The sequence below is a fragment of the Glandiceps talaboti genome, chromosome 7 (assembly GCF_964340395.1).
Source record: "Glandiceps talaboti chromosome 7, keGlaTala1.1, whole genome shotgun sequence".
Lineage (NCBI taxonomy): Eukaryota > Metazoa > Hemichordata > Enteropneusta > Spengelidae > Glandiceps > Glandiceps talaboti.
The window spans coordinates 1,000,354-1,026,580 of NC_135555.1; the positions used below are offsets into that span (position 1 = coordinate 1,000,354).

The following is a 26,227-nucleotide window of genomic DNA, read 5'->3' on the forward strand; positions in this document are numbered from 1 at the left end:
CTACACTCTGGTCTCTACAGAATTCACTGTGTTGCAATCTCATGGCTCTGGTCTGTACAGAATTCACTGTGTTGCAGTCTCTACACACTGGTCTCTACAGAATTCACTGTGTTGCAATCTCTAGGCTCTGGTCTGTACAGAATTCACTGTGTTGCAATCTCTAGGCTATACAAGTATTGGTAAATGAATCAATGATTTGGCGAAATCTTCCTGTGCAGCCATTCCATTAGTCTGGTGGTGTGAAAAAAAACTTTCTCCTTTCTCAGACACTCTTTTATTATACACTACTACATCAAATCCAAGTCTACTACTTCTATCAATTACAAATACAGTACAGCCAATTCTAACAATCTACCAGAAAAATACAAATCTGGTGTTTAAACCTGTCAGAGAAAAAACCCATTCCATTTCACTACTGTAACTTCCTGGTTCTAAGTTTTGTCATGATATAAAAATATATCAAATTGCCACTGGAAGTTAGCTTCACTCTGTTTATACTCACACTCTCTATCGGATACCAATCTCAAAATATTAGTTTTAAATATCACAACAAAGTATCAAAATGCGCCATTTAAGCAATGTTGTCATGGTAGCATAAAATTGTCAAAATTCCCAGTAAACAGTAACAATGACTGAAGGTTGTGTAGCAGTGAAAAAAAGTAACAAAATATGAACAATAAAAAAATGTTGCAAAAATGTAAAATGTAGTAAAATTAGATTTGTTGAGGCAATATGAATGAAAAACAAAAAAGAGAATGTAACAAATAATCACACATAAAGTCTAGTCATTAAAAGAATACTTTTCTATTAATTATGAAAATTTGAATATTTGCACATGTATACTCATCAATTGGCAAGTACTGGTACAAAACAACAAAGTGGCAGTAAAAATCAAATATAGCAGCACATTATGTGATGCACAGCAGACACTCAAGGTATGTCTACGTTTAAAGATAACATTTAACTGTAACTGTACAGAAAATCAAAATCACACCATTTAAAAACATATAAATTGTTAGAAAGATTTGTTACTGTACAATGTAACATTAATTTAGATTTATAAATAACTCGTAGATTAGTAGTTATTCCTTACACCATTATACATAGTTCAAAAGTTGTGTTAGCATGATTATTAGTTAATATCTGGCACGTTATTTCTCTTGATTTTTTTGACAGTCCTAAAACTAATTTCTCTCCACCCATAGAAGCACAAGTGTGAAGCAAGACTTTCCGAGCCTCATGCAGACATTACAAATTTCTCACAAGAAATCTGGTTATTTTAGAGTGGACAAAGCTACTAAAATTGCAGATACCACAGCTATAAAAAGTGTGTTTCACATGTAACAGTCCGAGGAATTAAAGTCACTCAAGAAAAACTAATGAGTTGGAGGGACTTGTTTAACAGCCAGACAGTGCAAAGTCAATCAAATGCCTACCTAGGTGTGTGGAAAATCCAGTTAAACTTAAACATGAGCAGCATGTAACTAAAGAACAAACACAATTCTCAGTTTGTTGCCTAGTTATGTATTCACTATGAAATTCCAACAGCTCGGTAAATCCTCAAAGTTAGTGTGGCTGATTCAAATATCAAATAAGCTTTGATTTGGTATTATCCAGTAACTTGAGTTGGGGTCAATCTTCATTTGTGGAGTGTGTGACAATACATAGACTTAGATTAAATGTCTCCAACACGTAAAAAGGTTGTGCCATGGGATGCAAGCAGATAGTATACAAAATATGTATATAAACAGAGAGATGGAAAAAAGTTATAAAACTTAATTTCAAAATGTGTCAAATAAATACAAAATAGAAGTTTATTTCATAATATGATTCTTTTTAAAAAAATTGAAATAATGTAAAGCAATGTTTCAAGAGCAGCATCTGTATGGCACATCCTCTTCAAAGTGTGTTTTTGCTATGTGTGTCATATTCAGAAATTAGCCATCAAATAGTAACACTATCTGAAGACCATATTGAAAATATTAGTACACTGCAACAAACTGATGAGCATCGTATAATGTGTTGAAATGGTTGGCTGGAACATACTTTATTTACAGGGGAAATGGGGGCTCTTTAAAGTGATTTCAACAATTACTTTGAATGTTGATTCTTACATTAAGTTGTTGTAAATGATTAGTTTTCCAGCAATAATGTAAAATAGTGACTTAGCTGACAGTACTGACACATTATGGTACAAGTATTGCAGCATCACTGTCACATGTTTAATTAAAACCTTCCAACCCTATTCCATAAGAGCAAGAAGTATCAAATTATACAGAGGCCTAGAAGTAACATATAGCTCATATGTCTTCCCCAAAGCATATCAAATGATATAGTAGCCTAGGAGTTACATATCGCTCATGTTATCAAATAATACAGTGGCTTACAAGTGACATATAAAGACCATACCACAGAGACCAAGGAATATGAATGATACAGTGGCCAAGAGGTGACATTGACATACTGACCACACATATCAAATAATACAGTGGCCTAGAAGTGACATGTATCGGTCATGTCACATTAAACATGTAATGTAAAATGATAATTGGCCTAGAGGTGATATAAAGGTTATTCCAAATTCACCATAATATAAAATGATACAGTGGCCTAGAGGTGACACATGGCTCCCTCATTCCAAGAGATTATACCCAGTACTGTTATGTTGCCAAAGTGGAAAATATTTTGCAATATATTTACAGCCTTATGGTAAAAGCTGAGGTGGAGTTGAATTTCTTTGGTGTATTAGTAGCATTTGCAGTAGCTGCAATATGACACACATACATTGGGTTACAACTATAGTGCCCTAAGAGGGACACCTGGTTTTAAATAATAGCGGCTTAGAACCATTTAGCTGAGAGTACCATATTGTCTTAGGACCACCTAATTTGTATTATATTGTTCTACGACCATCTTGTTCTGAATACTATTAGTGTCCTTAGAGGACCCCCTAGCTTGTGTCCTTATAGAGGACCACCTAGCTTAGAATGAAAGTATAGTGGCCTAGCATCCAGCTAGGAATTCACTCAACTTGTACCCCTTTGGGTGAAGATCATTTCCTCTCTGCATTCAAATCATGTTATATGCCAGGAGAGATGGCAATGAGATTGAGGTAAATTTATCACACACAAAAACACCTACTAATATTTCCACACCATCAGTTATTACTATATACTGGGATTACCATTACAGCTACCATTTAACAACTACACGTCATTGGCCTTAGTATTAAAACCTACATATATCACAACCAAACACCTTGAAAAGTTTAAGGTCAATGTGATAAAAATATGTCAATGTATTATTTAATTTTTTTTGTAGTTTTTAAAAAGAGTGTCAAATTGCAAATGTCTGTTGGTCCTTTCCCAAGGCTTGCAATGAAAATATCAAACTTCACCAGCCTGGCATTCAAATTATTGACATTGTATGTTTTATATTACACTAATGTAGTTACAGCCAAAATACTGACATGGGTTTGAATTAGCTGCCAATGGTAGTCTAATTTAATTGCTTTGATAAGGTTGATAGTTAGGAAATGCTGTATTATTGGCAGGACCAGGGCTGTTCAGTCTCTGACTGTCGATTGTCTCAATAAGTAATCATTTTATGATCACTAAATTTCTGCTACTTTACAATGTTCTACAGCACTACAAATTCTAACCTTGGTGAATCATCTAAATTAAGGCCAAGGGTATCAGACAGAATTATTAAACTTGACATTTGAGGTGCTTTTCATTTCAAAAATGTTCATTCTGACTTAAATGTCTATTTCAAGTGGGGCACCTTTCAAATAAAAAATAATCCACGCTTCCATTTGAGTCACGCAGACCCAACACAGTTTGAGTCTTTTAATGTTCTTAGTCTATAATCGAAGGGACACAATCAGAATGTATTCAGTCTTCCTTCCTCATTAATAGAAGATTAGATTCTCATAGGATATTAATCATTATTATTACTGGTTTAAGATTAAGTTAATCCTAATTTGAATCTTTCCTGAATTTTAATGTCCATGAGGATTAATATTTTCCCATATACTGATGGTCTCTGATCAATACAATCCTGTACCATAGTAGATGTATATGCATTGCTCTGTACTTTTCTATTGTTAACAATGTACTACAAGATTAAATATGGTGAGTGATGAGTATAAGTTCCTACAGGGATTGCAAATGTATAGTGAATGTAGTCCTATAGGAATCTTGTATGTCTGTGTGTGGTGAATGTAGTCCAATAGGAATGGTGTATGTCTGTGTGTGGTGAATGTAGTCCTATACGAATGGTGTATGTCTGTGTGTAGTGAATGTAGTCCTATAGGAATGGTGTATGTCTGTGTGTGGTGAATGTAGTCCTATAGGAATGGTGTATGTCTGTGTGTGGTGAATGTAGTCCCATAGGAATCTTGTATGTCTGTGTGTGGTGAATGTAGTCTTATAGGAATGGTGTATGTCTGTGTGTGGTGAATGTAGTCCCATAGGAATCTTGTATGTCTGTGTGTGGTGAATGTAGTCCCATAGGAATCTTGTATGTCTGTGTGTGGTGAATGTAGTCCTATAGAATGGTGTATGTCTGTGTGTAGTGAATGTAGTCCTATAGGAATGGCGTATGTCTGTGTGTAGTGAATGTAGAATGGTGTATGTCTGTGTGTGGTGAATGTAGTCCTATAGGAATCTTGTATGTATGTATGTGTGTGTGTGTGTGTGTGTGTGTGTGTGTGTGTGTGTGTGTGTGTGTGTGTGTAACATAGTCCAATAGGATTTGAATGTTGTAAACCTATTTGTGTACACTGAATAAGTTAATTAGAATTCTAAGATATTTATGTGTATGTATAGTGAATCCCATCAGACTCCAAGATTTCCTAATGAAGTTCCTGTTACTTGCACAATACACTGATAACATCTATACGATTTGAGTTGTTATCACTTTGCTATATTCTAGTTGATGAGAACCTATATCAGCTGAGTTTTGTTTATTTGTTTGTTTTTTCTTGATAGGTATCTTTTAGATTAAATAAACCTTTCTGGTTACCTATTTATCTATAATAAATACTATAGGATAAATATTATGGGATATTGATCTTTCATGACACGTCACTCGTAATGACCAACTTTGTTCTTGACCAAATCTATCTGTCTGCCAAACAATGTCATGGAGGGAAATTAAATGTCTCGGTAGTTTTCAGAAGTGAGACAACTTCTCTTGTGACAATCGATGACATAGTTATTTGTATTTTTGTTTCTCCATATTTATATTTCTTCTTCTCACGGTATTAACTTTTTGAAGGTTGCATTAACAGCATCATCTCAACGTTGACTGATGACTGAGTTGTTTTTTTTCTAAAAATCTGGCATCTCTTGGATTTGAGTAAACAGTTGTGAAAAGAGAACTGTAAAACCTACATTGAGAAAAAGCACCAAAGCAACCATTTTACCACTGGCTGACCATTCCTGGGAAAAAGAACAAAATAAATGAATAATTATGGTTGATCTTTCATCCATAGCAACCAGTGATACAAACTACACAGATACAACTTTCCATAGCAACCAGTGAAACAAACTGAACAGATATAACATTATAGATTAATTGGTTACAGAATCAATTTTTCGGCCAAACAAAAGTAATAGTTCAGTTCATATAAGCCGTGTCTATGGCAACATCTATTCAGTAGCTTTTCATCTACAAACTGTACAATAATAAAGGCATTATTTCAAATGAAAAATATCAAATTCAAAATGGCTACTTTGAGTTTCAGAAAAAGATCAAATTCAAAATGGCTACTTTGAGTTTCAGTTATGTTGACTAAAGAGCATCAACTGCAGAGAACAGGTAAATTAAAATATATTTTATATTATCATTATAATCATGCGACATAAACAAGTCAGCTGAACACACACACACACACTCTATAATAAACACAATAAGTTCTTCCTTGGGGTCACAAGCTTGAATAAATCCTAAACAACCATTTTTTTGTGGTCCTGGCCACAAACATAATTTTGTAATTATTGAATTATCTATTCTTGACATGCATTGATTTGTAAATTTTCATAATTTGTACATTTGTAGTAAAATTATAATATTTTGATTTTTAAATTTCTGACAATAAAATTATTATTATCAAATTATTTGTATGATACAAGGTGAACAAACAAGAAAGGCAAAATTCTCCTTTTTCATATTTTAAAGATGGTAGGTTTAGTTCCCAAAAATTCCCTTCTGTAATTACTTATGCAAGAAAACACTGTAAATTTACTAGAACTTACTGTATTTGGTATTCAGGTTCCCATGGATACCATGAATAGGAATTGGTGTGAGTTTTACTAGATTTACCTTATCTATATTGTCATGCTACAAAGTTCTGAAAGTCAACATTGACTGATGACTGAGTTTTTCCAATTTCTTTTTTCTCCTACTAAATCTTTTGAATTGTAAACGTTTGTTTACTGTAAAGTGTGAGTTGTATTCAAAATTGAGAAGTATTGCGGTAAACTTACCACATTTTTACCCCGTACAACCATGACACCTTCTGGGTCCAAGTCAGGATCTCTACATTCATCATCACCTTCATCACCTTTGGGTATATAGGTAATACCGCATCCATCTATAAATCTCCCTGTTAGACTTCTATAGTGTCCTGGAGGTTTGTCTGATTTCAATGTAATCTCTGCATACTTGAACTTCGTTTTGATTTTCTTTTTCTTCTTTTCAGTTGTTTCTTCTTCATCATCAAGAGGTGGAAAATCATCAATTCCATTCATTTCACTATCAGATCCATTTGGTTCTTGTATCGTAACACGAGCACCATCGCTACTATGGGTATGACTATTGGAATGACTGTTCTCCTGTTCAAATTTTTGTTGACGTTGTAGTGTACTACGACGTTGCAATTTACCATGCTCTGAGAACTCTTTCCGATAACTTTTGCGTTCTGACTCAGACAATGTACTCACACCTGAATCTGGGGTAAGTTCAGCTGATGAACGGTCATGTCTTCCGTAGCGTGAATGCATCATATCCCTGTGCTGATCGTCAGCCGTGTCAGAGTAATAGCGATCATCGTAATCAGCTTTATTACTCTGATCATTATAGTGATAACCATGTGACTGCGATACTTTAGGTGATGCATCTAATGCTAGTCTGTCAGGTATTCGTCTCCTCTCATGATGATGATGATAATCTCGTGATTTAGGATCCATCATGGTTTCCACAGTATACGATTTGTCCATTTGTCTTCTCAACATCATGGGTGAACCTGATGGACTCATATCAGCGGCACTGGAGATACCTGATTCATGAGGGTGTCTGTATGAATTGTGTCGCAGAGATTCATAGTAATCTTGATTGTTATTTTCAGAACTTCCATGTAAAGCATCGGGGACCTGTAGTTGATTACCTACAGGAGATCTTGTCACTGTTCCTCGTAGTTTATGGCGCCGATCAAAACGATTAAAGAAACTTTTCTTCCGTTCCAGTTTGAGGTCTAGCTCAGACCCTGAACCTAGAATATTGATAAAAAGAAAGAATTAAATTCTATAATTATAATTTGGATGGTGTATCATCTATCATTTTTTTGCTATCATCCACTTTTCACATATAGGCAGTCTACAAATCACTAGATAAAATCAACAAACCTAACTCAGTGTCTGTGATTTACTGCTGATAGAGAGATAAATCAGGTAGCAGTCATGGAAGGTACAAATGAAACCATTATTTATGGGACACGGTAAGGTTTTAAATTTCAGACACTTTTATATTATCTGGGATGATTTTACTCCAGGTTAAATTAGATCCAGGACACGTGTCAGTGACATTTCATAGTACGTTATCTAGAACTCGATAAACTTACACAATTTTATGGTTCATTTGCAATTACAGAGTAGAGATTGGAATATTTCCACGCCAACACAAATCACCTTCCTGGTTCCAATGTTATACCTTTATTAAGTGCATTATGTATGCATTACTTGAACACACTGTTATATGTATTGGACTCTAAACCTGTTTGTAAGCCTTGCTTGAAACTGAGTAAAAATAATCCAGCATTAAAATGAAATCAAATTAATTTGTAAATTCAGAGTACAGTAACTGTAACTTTAAATGTGGATAATATAAAGTAACATGTAGCCAAAATTGCTTATCAGTATCACAGCTAGTATACAGCTATAGTCAATAAGTGTATCTTGTTAACACAGTGGGTGAATTTGATGATGAAGCTTGACTTCTGAATGAATGAAGTAATGAATGAAATACTTGGTAGATCTTAAAAATAGCTGATTACATACTAAATGATATACTGCCAAATTATTCAATACTTTATTCTAATTCATAGTGTCTGACTTTTAAATTAGAATATATATATAAACTCAGTATATGTAAAATGTCTATGCTGGAGTAAACAGTGCTCAATACATACGTATCTAGAGCCATTACACAGTGTTTCACACTATTGTGATCTTCGTCATCTGATGATTGCAACAGTGTGAAACACTAATGGCTCCTGTGTATCTTGTTTGATACTGTGTTTATTATATATAACAAACACAGTATCAAACAAGATACACAGGAGCCATTAGTGTTTCATACTGTTACAATCATCAGACGATGACGACGCAGATCACAACAGTGTGAAGGTGAAAATTTAATTGAATTGAATGGAACAAAATGTAAAGGACATATGCCCCTTATCAAGTTTGGTAATAAAGGTATCAAATATTCTAGATTATATAGATACATGTTAGTCTTCACTGAACACAATCTCATCCCCCATCCCATGGCACCCCATTTCAGTTCCACCCCATAAGTTGTAACTTAGAACAGACCTGGTGAAAAATGGATGAAAAATTGAAAACATGTTATAATTTTACTTGTCATATTTATAGACAAGAGAATTAAGGTAGAGATAGATTTAATATTCAAAGTCATACTCATTAGATAATTGCATTTGAGAGAAAATACTTCCATACTAATATTAGTTAGGATATTAGTACTTATCATTATTGGAATATTAAATATCAACAGCCTGTGAGATGAAATAAAGAGGATTATTTGAAGTTAATTTGTGACCTCAAAGAATATCAGGGTCATGAAACACTTTATTCAAACTGCGTTATAATCATTGTTGACACGACAGACTCTGAAGGCAACTGCCTGAAAAACGAGGCAAAAGACACTATATGCACATGCGCAAATATAAATGCATAAATTAGACTATAACGTACGCAGGCCTCCCACAAATCACCGACGAGTAATTACTCAAAATGATACATTTTAAACCAATTACTATCTTCCAACAAAAATCTACAAACTACCTTAAAAGTTAACTTGCTTAGGAAAGGTTGTTCATTAATGTAAAACTCCACTAGACTATACAATGAGGGGACTGGCATGTATGGACATCGTTTTAACTTTGTACTTGCATATAAAACATCATAGAGCCAACAGCTGTATCAACTCTGCCTGATACGTGTCAACATATGTTAGTTGGACCTAATTGTGCTGAAACCATTCTTACACAACGATAAATCAGTGACAAAATGTGGCTATGTTGAGTAAAACTTAAGAGAAAAAAGTTTAGTCAAATATGAGTGAAAGAAGCACACGAACTTGTAAATTTTAAAATTTCAAAGTTGAACTTTAAAAGTTCTGTATATTAAATAATGGTAAATAAAAAGCATATGTCAATTAATTTAATGTGTCAAAATTCTGTCATCGCTAACCAAAATAAGATGGTGCCTATATGAAAGGAAAATTGTCTGTCTGCCAAATATTTGTACACCACAGTACATACATCCACATGTATTTTTCCAACAAACCATCTACTTGTCCTACCCTCAGTGGGCCTGTATTGGCAAATGGGGTCATAAGGTCATGTGTCAGGGGTCAAGGGGTCACCTTCATCTAATCACCGAGTTGACTCGAGCCACAGAACTTGATCACTACCCACGTCACAGAATTCTCCTAGGGTACATCATTCATTCTAAAATAAGGTCATGTAGAACAGTGCAAATAAACTCACAAACATGTTGTGAATGCCTTCCTGAATATGTGTTTAATCATCTACGGATATGATCTAAAGAAATGTCATCACTAAGACCTCATAAAAATATGTTCATAACTAGAATGACTTGTAATGTTCAACAATGGATCACTTCAGTTGATGATTTCCTCTGATATCACATATGATAAAATTGATGTAATTGTTATTTCTATTTTTTTAGCAGAACTGAACTGATGAAAGCCTGGTTTAGTTTTAATGCTATCTATAGGCATGGTGTGGTGTCCATCTGTGTGTGTGCATGTGTGTGTGTGTGTGTGTGTGTGTGTGTGTGTGTGTGTGTATGTGTGTGTATGTGTGTGTATGTGTGTGTATGTATATGTGTGTGTGTGTGTGAGTGTGTGTGTGTGTGTGTGTGTGTGTGTGTGTGTGTGTGTGTGTGTGTGTGTGTGTATGTGTGGATGACATACACTCAAAAACCACCACACCAATTGCCTTGGTATTTGGTGGGGACATTATTTATGGTGTCTAGTTGGAAAATTATTCAAATGAAAATGATGGCATCAGAGATGTGTGTTTTGGGTTTAAAAATATGATTTTTGGTCAAAAAACATAAATTCCAAAACTACTTGGCAGATTGGTGTGAATGTTAATGAGAACATTCTTTAGGGGATGTTAATTAAGATTTGTTCATCACATGATGATTTCATCAGTGATATGCATATTAGGGCTAACGTGTCTTTTGGTGAAAAATTAGTAATACCAAAACTACTCAGCAGATTGGGCTGAAATTTAATGGGGATGCATCTGGGAATGTGTAGATGAAGTTGTACATTCATAACATGATGATCCCATCAGTGATATTCAAATTTGGTCTAAAAATCTCAATTTTTGGTCAAAAACTTACATATATATATTAAATTTCCTAACATTGACTGCATCTAAAAGCAACAGCTGCAAACAGTATGAATTAATTGTCACCTCTATTTGCCCTAAACAAAACAGTTCTATTTTTATAAGGTCAACATAAATGGCTTCAAAAAGCGTAATAAGCATAAATTATCCGGAATATGATACTAAATTACTGTAATAACATAAATTTCAGTTTTATGCTACATACAGAACAAAATATCACTTTGAAACTTAAGCTTCCTGATGCATATATTTTCTTGCATCAAAATAAGAGAAGTTATTTATTGACCACATACATTTATGGTTTACAGTATTGAGATTTGACTTTTATCAAATTAATCCGGTGACACTCTTGAACTGTTATGGCTAAGTATAGTGTCACTTTCAAAATAGTATCATGGCATTTGGATGATTGACAAATTTTTGATCAAAAGACATAACATTTAGCAATGAAAAAACATCTTAGGTTTCAACACAGTCAGTCAACAAGACTGATAGATGGTAAGATTCACGAACACACATTAGGGTCGTCATAGATACCATTAATGTGCTGTTCAGTCTATGTATTTTATCTATTAGTTAAAAAGTTTACTTCTCTCCAAAATTGTACACTTATTTTGAAATATGGTTTTTTACCATTTAAATATGTGTAGAACATTTTGTATTTGTTTATAGATGACTTTACCTGCAGGTGAGGGTGATAGTTCTTTGGAGTAAATTTTTGCTCTTGTTGCTTCTTCCCTTGCTTGAATTGCTACAACGTCAGCCATCTGGGACTTGTCTTTGGCGTGGGATGCTCTGAAAGGGATAAAAAATTGTACTGTACTCTGGTGGATACAGCGTGCTATTACAGTACTGTACTTGTTACAGCTGAATACACGTAAAAGTTTTACCTGCAGAAATAAATTTCACAAACATACTTTATAGTGTAGAAGTGTTAAATGACCTTGGCTAATACTGAAGTATTGTGTTGTGTTTCTTTGATAATTCTGCATTTCTACTGTACAATAGCCTGGAATCCATGTGGATGGGGATTTTAAATTTTGCTTTCCAATATGGATTCCATGCTAACTGTACAACGACTACTGTTTTTAACAAAGAGACCATGAAAATAAGTTCAAATGATACGAAATTCATATAATCGATAGTGCATAATTTCTCCTTCCACTGTCTGCCAAATCAAAGTGCACCTGGCTTAATCTAAGTTTTTGCCAGTCCACCAAATTGTTCATGTGCCGAAATAAATATGATTACGGTAGCTGTTGATATACAGTAGCTGTTGGTATATGGTAGCTGTTGGTATATAGTACATGTAGCTGTCGGTATACAGTACATGTATATAGTAGTTGTTGGTATACAGTAGCTGTATATAGTAGCTGTCGGTATATAGTAGTTGTTGGTATACAGTAGCTGTCAGTGTAAGTGTCAGTATAAAGTAGATGTTGAGCAAACCAAATGAATGACTGAATGACTCAAAATTGCCACTGACATCAAAATTGTAGAGAAATATGTATTAAAACCTAAATTCAACATTATGTAGATTTTCCAATCATTTCAAGACATAGTCTATATAATAGGACATTCATGCCATGCTAGCAGCTATTACTCAAAATGGTTTAGAAGCATGATAGCCTGAACAACACAATGTATCTTACAATCAATCCACAACACAGATAATGATAAATATCATAATAATATATCAGTTGTATAGTAGTATTTAATATTTAGATAAAATTAAAATCTCAAGTTGGCCTGTGTCCATTCAATATCATAGTAATTTTAATATGTATACAAGATTGAAGAATTGTGCATTTTAATAGTGACACAGAATCCTAGGTCTACAAAAAACTGGAGCATAGCAATGTAATCTTTGTAGGTCAGTGTTTTTACTAAGGTTGTGGAAACTTGGTAACAGAAATCACTGGTAATATACTGGCATACAATGTAGTTTGTACATTGTGCCAAAGTTTGCTTGGGTGTCCTAGCTAGTAAAGTGACTATAGTAAAACTTGGGTCAATTTTACCACTACATACCACCATTTATAGCACAAACACTGCAACCAGTAGGATTTTTTCAAGGGTGTCGTTACTAGGTGAAATCTCTACCTGAGTTTCTGATGTATTTTAATCAATGTTCCTAAACCAAATTTATGGAAATCTTGGAAGGTTTTACAAACCAAACATTCCTTTCTGTTACTGAGGTACCTAAATCTTATAGCCACAATAAGACTTAGTATACCATAGTTACTTCTCTGAGGTCTCCACCAAACTTAGGCAACAAGTAATGGAAAAAAATGTATGTACATTTCACCAGATACCTGCACCCTGTTACCAAGGTTACCAGCCTTAGTTGCAAGCACTAAATACCCAAAACCAATGTTGATTCAGCAAAGACAAGTACAAGACTTAGTTTGGTATGTCGTCTGCAGAAAACAGTGTTGTGTTGTGCTAAATGTCATCTAGGCACCTGATCCCATTAGAAGCAATGGGATTATCACACTGATAAGCCTCTATACACATTCAAACAGAGTTCACAGACTAAAAGTAATTAAACAGTTGATGGATTATTAGTCAGAAAGTATATGTATATCAACTGTTTTTAATTAAATTATAAGTTACCTGGAATTCATTTTAGTTTTTTCAGCTATTGTCTAAATTAAACTGAAAACATTACTTTTTAGGTCTTTCTATATTGTTCGTTATATGGGTGAAATTGAAATCAAATGTAGACAATCGACTTTTGGCTTTAGGCTGGCAAAAACTGCAGCCTTCAAAATACTTTTTTGGGGGGATGAATCTAACATGCAAAGCTATAGCTTACCTAGAGATTGCAATATCTGCTTTTTGCCTTGCAAGTTCTGCAGCCTGATTGGCCAGGTCAACAGCCCTTGCTACTCGATCTGAAATTTTCGCAGATCTCAGGGGAAATAATTTCTTCTTTCCAGAGGCAACAAGTTGATTATTTTTCCATTTTCCTTCTTCTCTGGCCCCATCCATGTATGTTGTAACTCCATATCCATGTTTCCTATTATTTTGCCATTCCCCTTCATATCGCAATCCATCAGATCGCTGACTGATTCCATATCCAGCACGTTTGTCTTGCTTCCATTCTCCCATGTATGCTTCAGTGAGATCGCCCTCTGGTTCCTCATTGAGATAACTGACATCATCGCCGTATAACGATGATGGTGCTGATCCTGAACTTAATGTACTAGTAGTACTACGTAACGAGTCTTGATGTGGTAATGACCGTGGTCTACCTGAACTTGAATGACTTCGTGAACTGGTTTGACTTGTTTGACTGGTTGCAGTCGACCTACTACGACGATCACTTTTTCTTAGTCTGAGTCCTTGCATTAAAGTCCGACGTAAACTACCAGTTCTTTGTAGTATACCTTTGTGGACAGGTTCTGGTGTTGGTTCAACATTGAGTACAAAACCCCCTCTATGACCAAAGTTATCCCCTGAATCTATTGAGCCGTTTGGATTCTCATGGTCACTACGTAATGATGTTAGGGAGGATCTAAGATTTGGTCGTATAATGGCTGCCACGTTATAAGGAACACTATTACGGATGCCGTATCCATGGCGCATCCCACCAACCCATTGCCCTTGGTAAGTTCCTACAATGAAACAAAATAATTATCAATTAATTCAAACTTCACATTTTATACATACATGTACACTTGCACAAAGGAATCCATAGAGAACTGCAATTTACATGAACTGAATATACGGACATTCAACAAGACTTGGACTTATCCACAAATCTAGAGTTATTTCATTAGCACTTTATAATTCTATACATGGTATGTTTTCATGAAATTGTTTTACATTAAATAGTTGAAAGATGGCTGTGACTTTTAATGTCAAAAGAACGAATTTTCACAATTTTTTCCACACTATCATCAGAAACTGAAAAAGGTATATTTTTTTTACTGATTTTGATTTACTGTTGTGGATATATGGTGCTATGTAATGTTTTTATTATTATTATCTTTATAATGTGCTGTAAAAGTATACCGATATACAATACTTTGTACTTTGTATTAGTTCTGAGTTCAAGATATGATTTCAGAACAAAGAAACAACACTTTTGGTTGTACAAGTAGTATGGGACAGTAAAATACTTACTTTGGAATTATGTCATTTCGATCCGGGTACTGTGGATGGATTGAAATGTCGTGTTTCTTTCTAATTTACCTCCGAAGTAACTATATTTTACTGTCCTATTGAGTTTTTGGAATGATTAACAACATATTCTGTACATTTAGTAAGTGTTTTAATTATTACCATTCACATCTATTACTTTCATTACAATTTACATGATGTTCCATTGCAAAGTGGTTTTCAAGTGATTGCTTTCTTTTCTCACGCCTGATATATAAATAACTTAACAAAGAATGAAAACTAATTTAAAAGTAAATTACTGTCAATATATAGCAAACATCACAATTTGATGAGACTACCATTCACACTGTGTTAGTATTCTAAAAGCGTATTCCTTCCACCCAGCCAGTATTAAATCACATGATCTTTCACATCCTGACCTTTCACCCCTCCCTATACTAGAATTCTAAATATAACCTGTGTTTGTGGTAATGTACCAGAGAGCTGACCTGGTACACACTGTACTTTTATTTCTGATAATGTGCTCAAACTGACCTTGTGGTACACCCAGTACTTACTGGAATCTACCACAACGCCAGCCATCATACCGAGAACACTGTACATATTGTCTACATCATTAGTCATACCAACTCGTATTTACCTAATGCTAATCTCAGCCTACAACACAAAACAAGTCCTAAATACTAACTAATCCTTATACAGGTTTACACTGAAATTACTTCATTACAGCACAAAGTACATTAATCAGATGCATTGTTATTTTAACACTTCTCTCAGCCTTCAATTAAATATTTCATAATTGATTTATCAAGATTGATATTTTTATCCTAAAACTATAGGAAACCAACTTTAGACAAAATTAAAAGTGAAAACATAGATTAATAAAGTCTGCCTACATCCACTACATATACTTTTTTTAGATATTAGATTCTTGCATGTATGATCTAAAGGGCACCCAATATTTACGTCATTGTCAAAATTCCCTGCTTTGACAATATTTTCTTTACAATTCATTCCACATATATAACCTGCAGCACTTATCATAAACCCTGCTTTTCAATTCTTAGACATTTTCCCATTTTCTTACTGACTGTTATGATAATGTTGCCATAGCAACATCCAACTTTCCTGATGCTTGGGGATGTTCGAATACATCATGATGACATATAAAGAAAATTGTCATGGTAACCAGATAAATGTATTGCAAATTAATGGTTTCTTACAAAATACCAAATGCATACCTTTAATATTGATATTTGGACTATCCAAGTTGGCTGATATTGATTAGGATGCACGATATCTTCTTTTTCACAGACATAGTCTCTCCTTTATACGTTGTCTTTTTTCATATACAATTTACATAACATTGATTTGGTAGATAACATACAATTAGATCATGAAATAGTTCCAAAGGCTTGTTTGCTCATTGCTTATATGCACCCCTATTAGGTAAATGGTACAGTCCACACTAACAATTTTTGTTGAAAATCCTTACATGTAGGTAATCCATGGAGCCTGCCACTTTGATCCTCAAAACCTTGTTTTCTATTAGTTGCACCATAATGATATATTTTTAGTCAGTATAATCTTTAAGAGCAGTAAGACTAGAGGAGATCAAATCTGTCAGAGTTCTTAATTCATTTTCAGGAGTTCCTCATCAAAATCAGGGTATATTTTAGGGAAAACAGAAATTTTACCATATTCCTATAAAGTGGAATTCTTAAGTTTTTAATAAAAAAACACTGAGAAAATGAGAAAACTTTATGAGACCTACTATTCCAGGTTGAGATGAGGCCTAATAGTAATAAAAAAAAAACTGTGTGGTTCCAGTTACCCAACTCCACCTAGTTTTTCACTACCAACCCTAAATCCTTTTTTTCATGTATTCAAGAAAAAAAATAATAAAATCGTGAAAATTGTGAACTCTTGCCAGAAATAATGGATGCAGAAACTGACATATATTTAAAAAAGACAATATAACACTGTTTTTTTCCAATCTGTAATGGCTGTACATCTGATGGGAAGAACCAATAACACAGAGACCATTTGGAAAACAACAGAAAACATAACTACATTAACTAGACACTCAGTGTCACACATGAAAAAAAAAAAAATAAACTAAAAAATCTACCTACCCCACCCATTCTAACATTGAGCGTAATTGGGACCACACAATTTTTTTTATTAGGCCTAATGTGAATTGAAGAGAGAGCTATATGTGAAACTTAGCAATCACTCCATGTCAAGATAAGGGTATGTGAATATGAGCTAACTCTATGAGATCTATCACTCCTGTTTGTGTGTCTGTGAGAGAAGGGAGAAGCTTATAATAGATATGTGAGGGTTTTCGTGAGTATGACAATAGAATCTTTATTGCATCCGTTAAGAAAACTACCCTTATTGTTACTGCAAGTATAAGAAAATAAGTCTGAAAGACGTCCTAGAGGTACCACTGTAGTTGAGATCTGAGTCACTACAAGTATGAGGAAAGTCTGAGAGACCTATCACTCCTAGTTAAGAGTCACTGAGTGGAGAAAGGAGCCACATCCTCCTGGTTGAGTGTGTGTGTAAGTGAAGAGAGAAGCTACATACGTCATGTACACATATCATCAGCTAAGGTCATGACTCACAACATATTTGTCATTCTATCAAACCAGCATATCTTAAGTATCAAGATTCAATTCTCATGAAAGGCCCACTTTGAACAAAAAATCACTTAGACCAAGGTTGTCTTCAATATATATAATAGCTTGAAGAGGTGATGTAGTTCAAGATAGTTTAAATTACATAGGAACGTACAAAACTCATCACACCCACAATTTTTATTTCTATAAACCCTTGCCTGTTTTTTTCTGCTAGAGTCTATTTTTGAAAACCAATAATACAATCTTGTGCCTATCTAAACTTGGAACCATAATAAATCAATTTTTTTTCCCTCGTAAAATTAGTAACTCATAGGTACAGAATAAAAATAACAGACCAATTCAAAGGGGAGTTCTATAGTCTATGCTTGTTACAGACTTACACAGCCCTTGTAATTAGACTTTAGTATTCTGTAAGTGTATCGGAAAAGACAAATCTGATATTCAAAGAAAGCCTTAAAGTATCTTTCCTCTGTATCATAATAATACCATTAAATCCACAAAACTTTGTGCAAACCATACCCGGTTTGCGTGCTGCATCACAAATGAGCTACATGTACTTCATCAGTGTGTCATGGTCTCTAATATCAGCTCCCTTGCACACCTCATTTTGTACACACTTCTGAAAACATTTTTTACTGAATCCATTGAAGTCAAATAACAATATAATTTGAAGCAATTAAAAGAATTTCTGTCAACCATGTTTATGCAAAGTTTATTAAGTTTGCAAATTAGTTATCTCTTTCAGAGGAACATTTTGATTTCTCACGGTAGAAATTTATAGTAAGATGAAAATGTTGCAAACAACTTCATGTCAACCATGTTTATGCAAAGTTTATTAAGTTTGCAAATTAGTTATCTCTTTCAGAGGAACATTTTGATTTCTCACGGTAGAAATTTATAGTAAGATGAAAATGTTGCAAACAACTACGTGGTCAGGATGCCAACTGTGGTGAGTGAAGGTATAAATCGTAGGATAATGTATAGGAACTAGATAACAACTTTACTGAGTACCAAGGTCTATACAAATATCAGATTTCTCATGAGCATGACCCCTTATGTAAATTAGCTCATTAATAGCTAAGTCACGAGTTACATGCATTTTATGTCAATCAACAATAACATATCAATATGCAAATTACTACATTTATATTCAAGTCACGACAATATGCAAATTACCAATTTCACCAAAATATGGGATTATTGAATTCATATTCAAGTCATGACAATATGTAATTACTAAATTTAGATTTCATTAGTGGCAAATAGGGAAAATTACTGAATGAATATTCAAGTTATGGCAATATGCAAATTACCATAGTTGCAAGTCATGGCAATACAACTAGCTTCATGTCATTCTAAGTTTCCCATATGGCAAACACAAATAAATTGTTAGACAAATAGGAATGAATAAGGTTCGTTCTCTATCAGGTGTTAATATGAAATGTATCACCATTATCATCAAAGAAATATTCTAACATTGAGAAGAATGTATGTCAACATATGTGGAAGGCCAACATGTGCGGAAACACCAACTGAAAGGGCAAAGACTTCACTCACATAGTTTATTCTTAAAATATCTGTAGAAAGGCAAAATGTCTACATTTTATTTTTTCATTTAAAGATCGAAGTACGTCACATCACAGCAGCAATACTGATTCCATGGTGTTGAACTACATACAAGTATTATTTCATGGTGTTGAACTACATACAAGTATTATTTCATGGTGTTGAACTACATACAAGTATTTTCCAGAACACTGAGTAATGTTAACAACTCAGTGAAGCATCATCTGGCCTCCAGATAACTGCCAACTCAGGGTCAACATAGTCATCCTTTTCCTCTGTAAATTATCCTCAACATCTGCGCTACTGAGATTATGGTAATTCCGCTGATAATACATCTAAAATATATGTACAAATTCAATCACTTAGTCACAAAAACTTGTATTAATTCTCACTTAGATTTTGTGTAAAGTACTTTTTTATCCAATTTATTTGGGCAGGATTGAATACATTACTCGATAGATATCTCAAATTACTTCTGATATAGCAACATCATGATCCATTCAGTCACAGCTGATATAGTATAACACTAAGAATTGCTTGACAGGTTTTAAAATAACTTGACAGTATTCACGTCAGACCCTTGTAAGCAATATCACTGGCAGCCAATCAGAAGGCCTCTTCTATACTAGGGATTCATTACGTATTTAATTCCCATCAGAGAACATGACCTTAGCTCTCAATCATCAACAATTTGTTTTTGTTTTTAAGGAATTTGTGATGTTGACAGGATGAACAACTATATTGGACAACCTTTGAATTGGAACTCTTGTTAATGTTCTATTCTTAAACTGTTATCAGTTTTGTACTTTTAAGTTAAAGCTAAATTCTTTACTTTGTACACTATACAGCATTCTATCAATCATTGGGTGTTACAACTGCTCTGGATCAAGTCAGTTTGAATTTTTGATGGGAAATTCGGATTGATTTTCAAAAGCTAAGTCTTAAAATAAAGAGAGTTTCGTTGCTATGTGTTCATTTGTTGTCATTTACTGACGACAAGCCTTTAGTATACAACATCAAGATTGACAATTCCCAAAATTAGGAGACTGTGGAATCTATTCCTCAAATTACGTATCTATCTTAGCAGATTATGGAATCTATTTCCTCAAATTTGGAGATTATGGAATCTATTCCTTCAATTAGGAGATTATGAAATCTATTCCTCAAATTTGGAGATTGTAGAATATATTCCTCAAATTAGCAGATTATAGAATCTATTCCTCAAATTATCAGAGTATGGAATATATTCCTCAAATTAGCAGATTTTATGGAATCTATTCCTCAAATTAACAAATTGCCTCCAAATCAATGAATAGTAAAACCAGGAAAAATAAATTGTGAATGGAATAAATAAACAAACCATGAACCAGTAAACATAAATTAGCCCTGATTTCAAATTGATGTCTCATAAGATGTGAATGATACCAAATTTTCATATTATATGAACATAGATTCATATCTATTTACAGATCACGAGGTATCATAATTTATCTTAATGTAATTTTTATTGGTGGGAGATATTTGTAGAAGATGGTGAAACATTCATCATTTGTTGATTAGTACCTTCCAATGATGACAAATTCAGGTATACACTGCAATATAACCATATGGCAGATATCTTCCACCATATGGTTAATGTACATTAAAAACATTTGGTATACTTTTGTTCCTTTTGAAATGCAAAATTTACTTTTAATGATTGAAATTACTTCTTTTTAACTAGTTTTGTGTTATAATTTGATGATCACACATAAGATGATTCAATACTTCATCTCATACATGTCAGTGATGAATATCTAGAATGGCAGCTGTTAAAACACTTACATCACTTCAGAAAGCAATATGATCTACTTGTCAATTATTCTACCACCCACTGGATATCTATTGTGTTCCATACCTGTCTATATTTTGTAAAATATTACAAAATTTTATCTACAGACTGCAATTCACATATTTATGTTTTTTTCCTATTATTGTGACCTCCCTGTGATTAATATGTAATGTCATATACTACCCTGTCAAAATAATACAAATTGCCTTGATATCTTTACCTTGATATTGATTAGATACAAAACAAGTAATATGCAAATTAGCTAATTAAACATGCTACCTTGAATATCAATTAAAATATCATGGTATTCTGATTTTGATTCTTGGCCAAATGTCTGTAGCTCAGATATTATCTACAAAACAAGTATATATGCAAATTAGCTACTTAAACTTGCAAACCACGTCACATAAGGTTTGGACAGCTACCTTGAATATCAATTAAAATTTCATGATTTTCTCTGTTTGCGATTCTTGGCAAAATGTCTGTAGCTGGGATATTATCTACAGCTGTATAACTAACTAGACTCTGGAGGCCACACTGCATCAGGCATACTTAAAATACTATGTTAATTAAAGAAGGCTTATTTTCATGACAATGTTCTTGATTAATAACTCAGCAAGCTGTAGCTGCATGTAAACACCACATTGATCACATAATTCATTCAAAACTACACACTGCTATATGTTATTAATTAACTATTAGGTGAACAGTTTTATTTTTTTCAACGCCCTTATTTCTTCACAATGGCCATATTTTAATCTTTATATTTCCATGTTAATACTCGATAATATTTTCATATAAAGAATGGCGTAATATTGTGTTAGATATCTGGATATTTTTCAATCATAATTCTTTCATAGAAATAATTAATATATATATAAATTCTGCATACAAAGAAATTACTACATATATCATAATATACAGTTTGGTTGATGTAAGCTGGTACTGTCTTTGGTTTTAAGATGTCTATCCATTAATTTATGAATACATATATTTCAATTTATTAGAAATTTTCCTACTATACCATGTCAGTCTAAACAGTATATCTTGGAGGCTGCATAATGGTCTGTGTCACTTGATTAACAATGGATTTATGCGTATAAATAGCTGATATTATTTATATGGTAGATTTGAACATACTGGATACTTCTGTACAGATAAACACAGCTCACAGCAATGTAATATATGTACATATATGTTGGAGATTCCTTTTAATTGTCGACATTTCAACATTGCATGCAAATCATAAAGGTGATGTGTTAGGTCTTTTTAATAATACTTTTGACAGTAGCAGTAACCATTATATCTGCTAAGTATTTCGACCAACTAAATGTATTTTTTCAAACCTTTCAAATAATGTGTTTGTTTTGTTTTTGGTTTGATCTGCAGACATCTAGCGATGACACATGGGGGCAGAATATATCCAAACTTACATGTAAACACACAGATGCAATAAGAAAGTAGTAGAAACTAAAACCCAACCTGGGCTTTATGAGTTTGGTCTCAAATATTTCCACAGCCAGATGACTGTAACAGCCAAATTTGACACCCAGAAGAAAGAAAACAATTACAAATGAAATAGTTCTTAATTTGCTGAAATTCCCAGGTTGAAGGAAGCATCAGGCTATCAATGGACAACATATTCAACATATACACTAGTGACATTTTGGAATGTAAAAACCTTGGTTTCTATGCTGTCCAGCTTCTAAGGGTAAATAAATAAAGGTTTCTGCATAAGCTTTTAACTGTTCTATTTACATACCTTATCACAGAAAAGATTTGGCAAAGTAAAGTTTCCAATGTGGTGATAACAGTGAAGTAATTGGGGGTTTTCTTAATTGATAATATCAAAGTTACTGACCACTAAACATACCATCTGATGTGAATGTTCAGGTCACCCACTATGGGGTCCACAGATTGAAAGGGATACTTTGTACAATGTAATTAAACCTTTATTGTTTAAATCCTCCTTAATATGTAAACTATAGGTATTGTCAATGGGTGGACAATTCACAATATCATTAACTGACACTTATAAGACCCTTAGATGAACCAAAAATCACAAATTGCTAAAATTTTAACCATAAAATATACCATCTGAATTAAGAACATAATGGTTTTTCTATAATTTTGAAAGTTAGCTAAAGCTACAGAAATTACTATTTTTTTCAAATTTCATATTTTTCTAACACCACATATCTGTTTGGTATTTTGATCTCTTCAATTTTGGAAAGGAGAGTGTAAGTTATGGGCACATTTTTAACCTAAATATTTTGAATTTTCAAAACTCTTTCAGAACACACTTATGTTTTCTAAAATTGTATTTCTTTTTTACAAAATCCATTCAATAAATTCTAATTTGCCCTTTTAATTTTGATTGGTCTTCAGAACTAAAGGTAAGTGTCTTCTTGTTTTCTATTCATTAAATACTGAGCTCACTCCTGCATGTAGACCTTTCATTAACAGTTGACTGATGAAAACACAGTCACAGCCCCATGGGAGCTTTTAAGATTCTACTCACAGGAAGACTAATTACTTGTTTTTGAACACACATTGCTACTAGTATGCACACTAAACCACTTCAACTCAGTCAAATGGAATTTATGGAATTATACATGACTTTGTTGAAACTAGTTTATAGAAAGTTTAGACTACCAGTGAGAGTATTGCACTTATGAATCGGACTATCAGTTCTTTTCTTTATACTAAAACATAAATACTACAACCTATAAAATGGCAAACATACATGATTCATAACTTGATTTCTCCTCTTCCGCTTTCCTTTACAACTGTTTTATACTATTCATTGAGTCTTCTAAAATAATTCTTTATTTCTGTGTAATTTGATTGTGTTTACACTTCACCCAAATCTTTCATTAAATATCATATTCAATTTAGGCTGTTGCATTTATGCAATTCAAAATCCTTCAGACTGACAAACAAGGAGAAATTGTTGCTGCCATAAAAATTAACCAAGGTTTCAGATGACACGACACATCTGCAAAAGTTTATAATCTGGTTCAACAGTCAACCATTACAAGGACTTTCAATTATAGGCATAGTTTTATAAATTTTGGAACTCCACAGCAAATTTTCCTTCATTATTTTCATCCAGTGCAAATAACCAACAGGTCAATATATTACCTATTATAACAAGACACTAGTTTGTCATGTATATACATGTGTGCATCTGCTTCTTATTACAGCCTTTCTTGCCTCCATGCAAGGTGACAGAGTCAAACAGTTACCACCAACTTCAATCAATGTAAAAAATACAAACTGTTCCCCTGTGGTACAATCAAGGAAATATATCAATGCCTGCATCAAATCCATATTGATTATTACAAGATTCAAACTTTTTTTTGCATTTGGCAGTTCACAATAAATCTCCAATTCTCCAATGAGATGTTCATTCACATTCCAATCAAGGACAGACATGTGTTGGGCCCCTAACACTAACAGTAAGTGAATATCACATTTCAATATCCACTGCAACTGCATGCCATTTACTGTGCTCCCTTTTAATTTATTCATATTTTAAAAAAAGTCTAGTTTCACATAAAATGTACATCCTTGTATCATGATCAACTTTAAGCTATTAGAATGCATTAATTATGAATGGTTGCACAAAGTCACCTTATGCTTTTAAAGTGCTATCAACTCTAATTATATAAAGCATATTAATTTGTTAAGAAAATAAATCTATGATTTAAAATCTAATTTCTCTGCTCAATATTTCATTTTTAAAACAAGACTTGCATACTAATATTGGGTATGTGTCCTTCCTGTGAGGTGATAGCGAGGGCAATTATGAAAGCTCGTTACAGACTCTATTGACAGCCTTCTATTCATTAGTCATCAATTGTACTTTAAAGCATTATAAGTCATGTTATTGTGAAATACCTTCCACAATGGCTGTCTACATAATTATATTCCAGTCATGTGACACATACACACACAAAATAAATAAATATCTTTTTTTTCCCAAACCAGGTGAAATTGCACAACCTGTGGCAGTCTTAGATCTACCCAGCCTACAATATTGACTATATATCTCGTATCTGTCTGTAGATATTCACCCCTATAAAATGTGACCTGAATATCATTTCATTTTAATGATTGATTGAATGGTGTAACACGTCGTTATTTTATCACGTACCTCCATCAGCATATGTTTCTTGGCCATATCCATCCTGTAAACCACTGCTCCACGTTCCTTCGTATTTAGCACCACTATTGAGGGACTGTCGAACCCCGTACCTTCCTTTGTAGGCTTGCGCCCATTCACCCTTATACACCCATCTTCCTTTCGATTCTATCCCGAGTCCATTGCGTCGACCGTTTTCCCATTGGCCTTCATACGTACTACCGCTCGGCCACATATATACACCTAACATCTCAAAACCAAAATGCCATGCTCCGCTAAATTCGCCCTTTCCTTTTGGGCCTGTACAACAACCATAGCCATGTGCTTTGCCTTCTTCCCAGCCACCGCAATACGACCCTCCATCGTCAAAATCAAAACGACCTCCACTCATTTGTAACGCAACACGTATATCACCAGCTCCGACTCACGACGGCGTAAAATCGCTACAATAAAATTTCCCTTTCGTTTCCACACAGGTTATTGGAGTTATTGTAGTTGAATTACTTGCCAATAAACTCATAACATCACAAAGTAGTCGGAATAACTACCCATCCCGCTATCTTAGTCCAGCCGCCATTTCTTGTATACTTTCTCCGCTGGTTACCATTGCATTTACTGTTTCCTTACGGTATTTTTCTTTCGATGACGCACGTCTTCCGCGTTGTTATTACCGAGATAGTTTACAAATAGATTTGTGTTTGACACGTGTTGCAGCTTTGTTTTGTAAAATCTTTGCGTGCGTGGATTGAATGCGACGTCTGTTGTTCTGCCTTTCCTTTTCTCGTAGCTTGTGTTGCTTCTGATACAGATGCACGAGCAGAAACAAAACACTTACTGCGGGTGCTTTTCGCCTCCTTTGTCCTATTCGAAAAGCGATCGTACCACAGTCAGTAATCCACACCCTTCCCTCACACTAAGAAATGTTAGGACGCGATGGTTTGTTGTAAAAGTCTGCGTCTTTTCGGAGGCGACGACAGTGAAAAGAGAAGGTGAACGTCGTATCA

The 26,227-nt window shown here is 33.9% G+C and overlaps 1 protein-coding gene across 1 annotated transcript; it reads right to left on the reverse strand.

Moving 5' to 3' along the window:
* Positions 1-4,881: 4,881 nt before the first annotated feature.
* Positions 4,882-26,227, reverse strand: LOC144437562 (junctophilin-3-like). Its single transcript, XM_078126524.1, has 5 exons — positions 25,236-26,227; positions 13,725-14,526; positions 11,589-11,701; positions 6,492-7,495; positions 4,882-5,444 (listed from the first exon to the last, which is right to left on the reverse strand). The coding sequence occupies exons 1-5, from the start codon at positions 25,612-25,614 to the stop codon at positions 5,334-5,336; spliced, it is 2,409 nt and encodes an 802-aa protein (XP_077982650.1). The 5' UTR covers positions 25,615-26,227; the 3' UTR covers positions 4,882-5,333.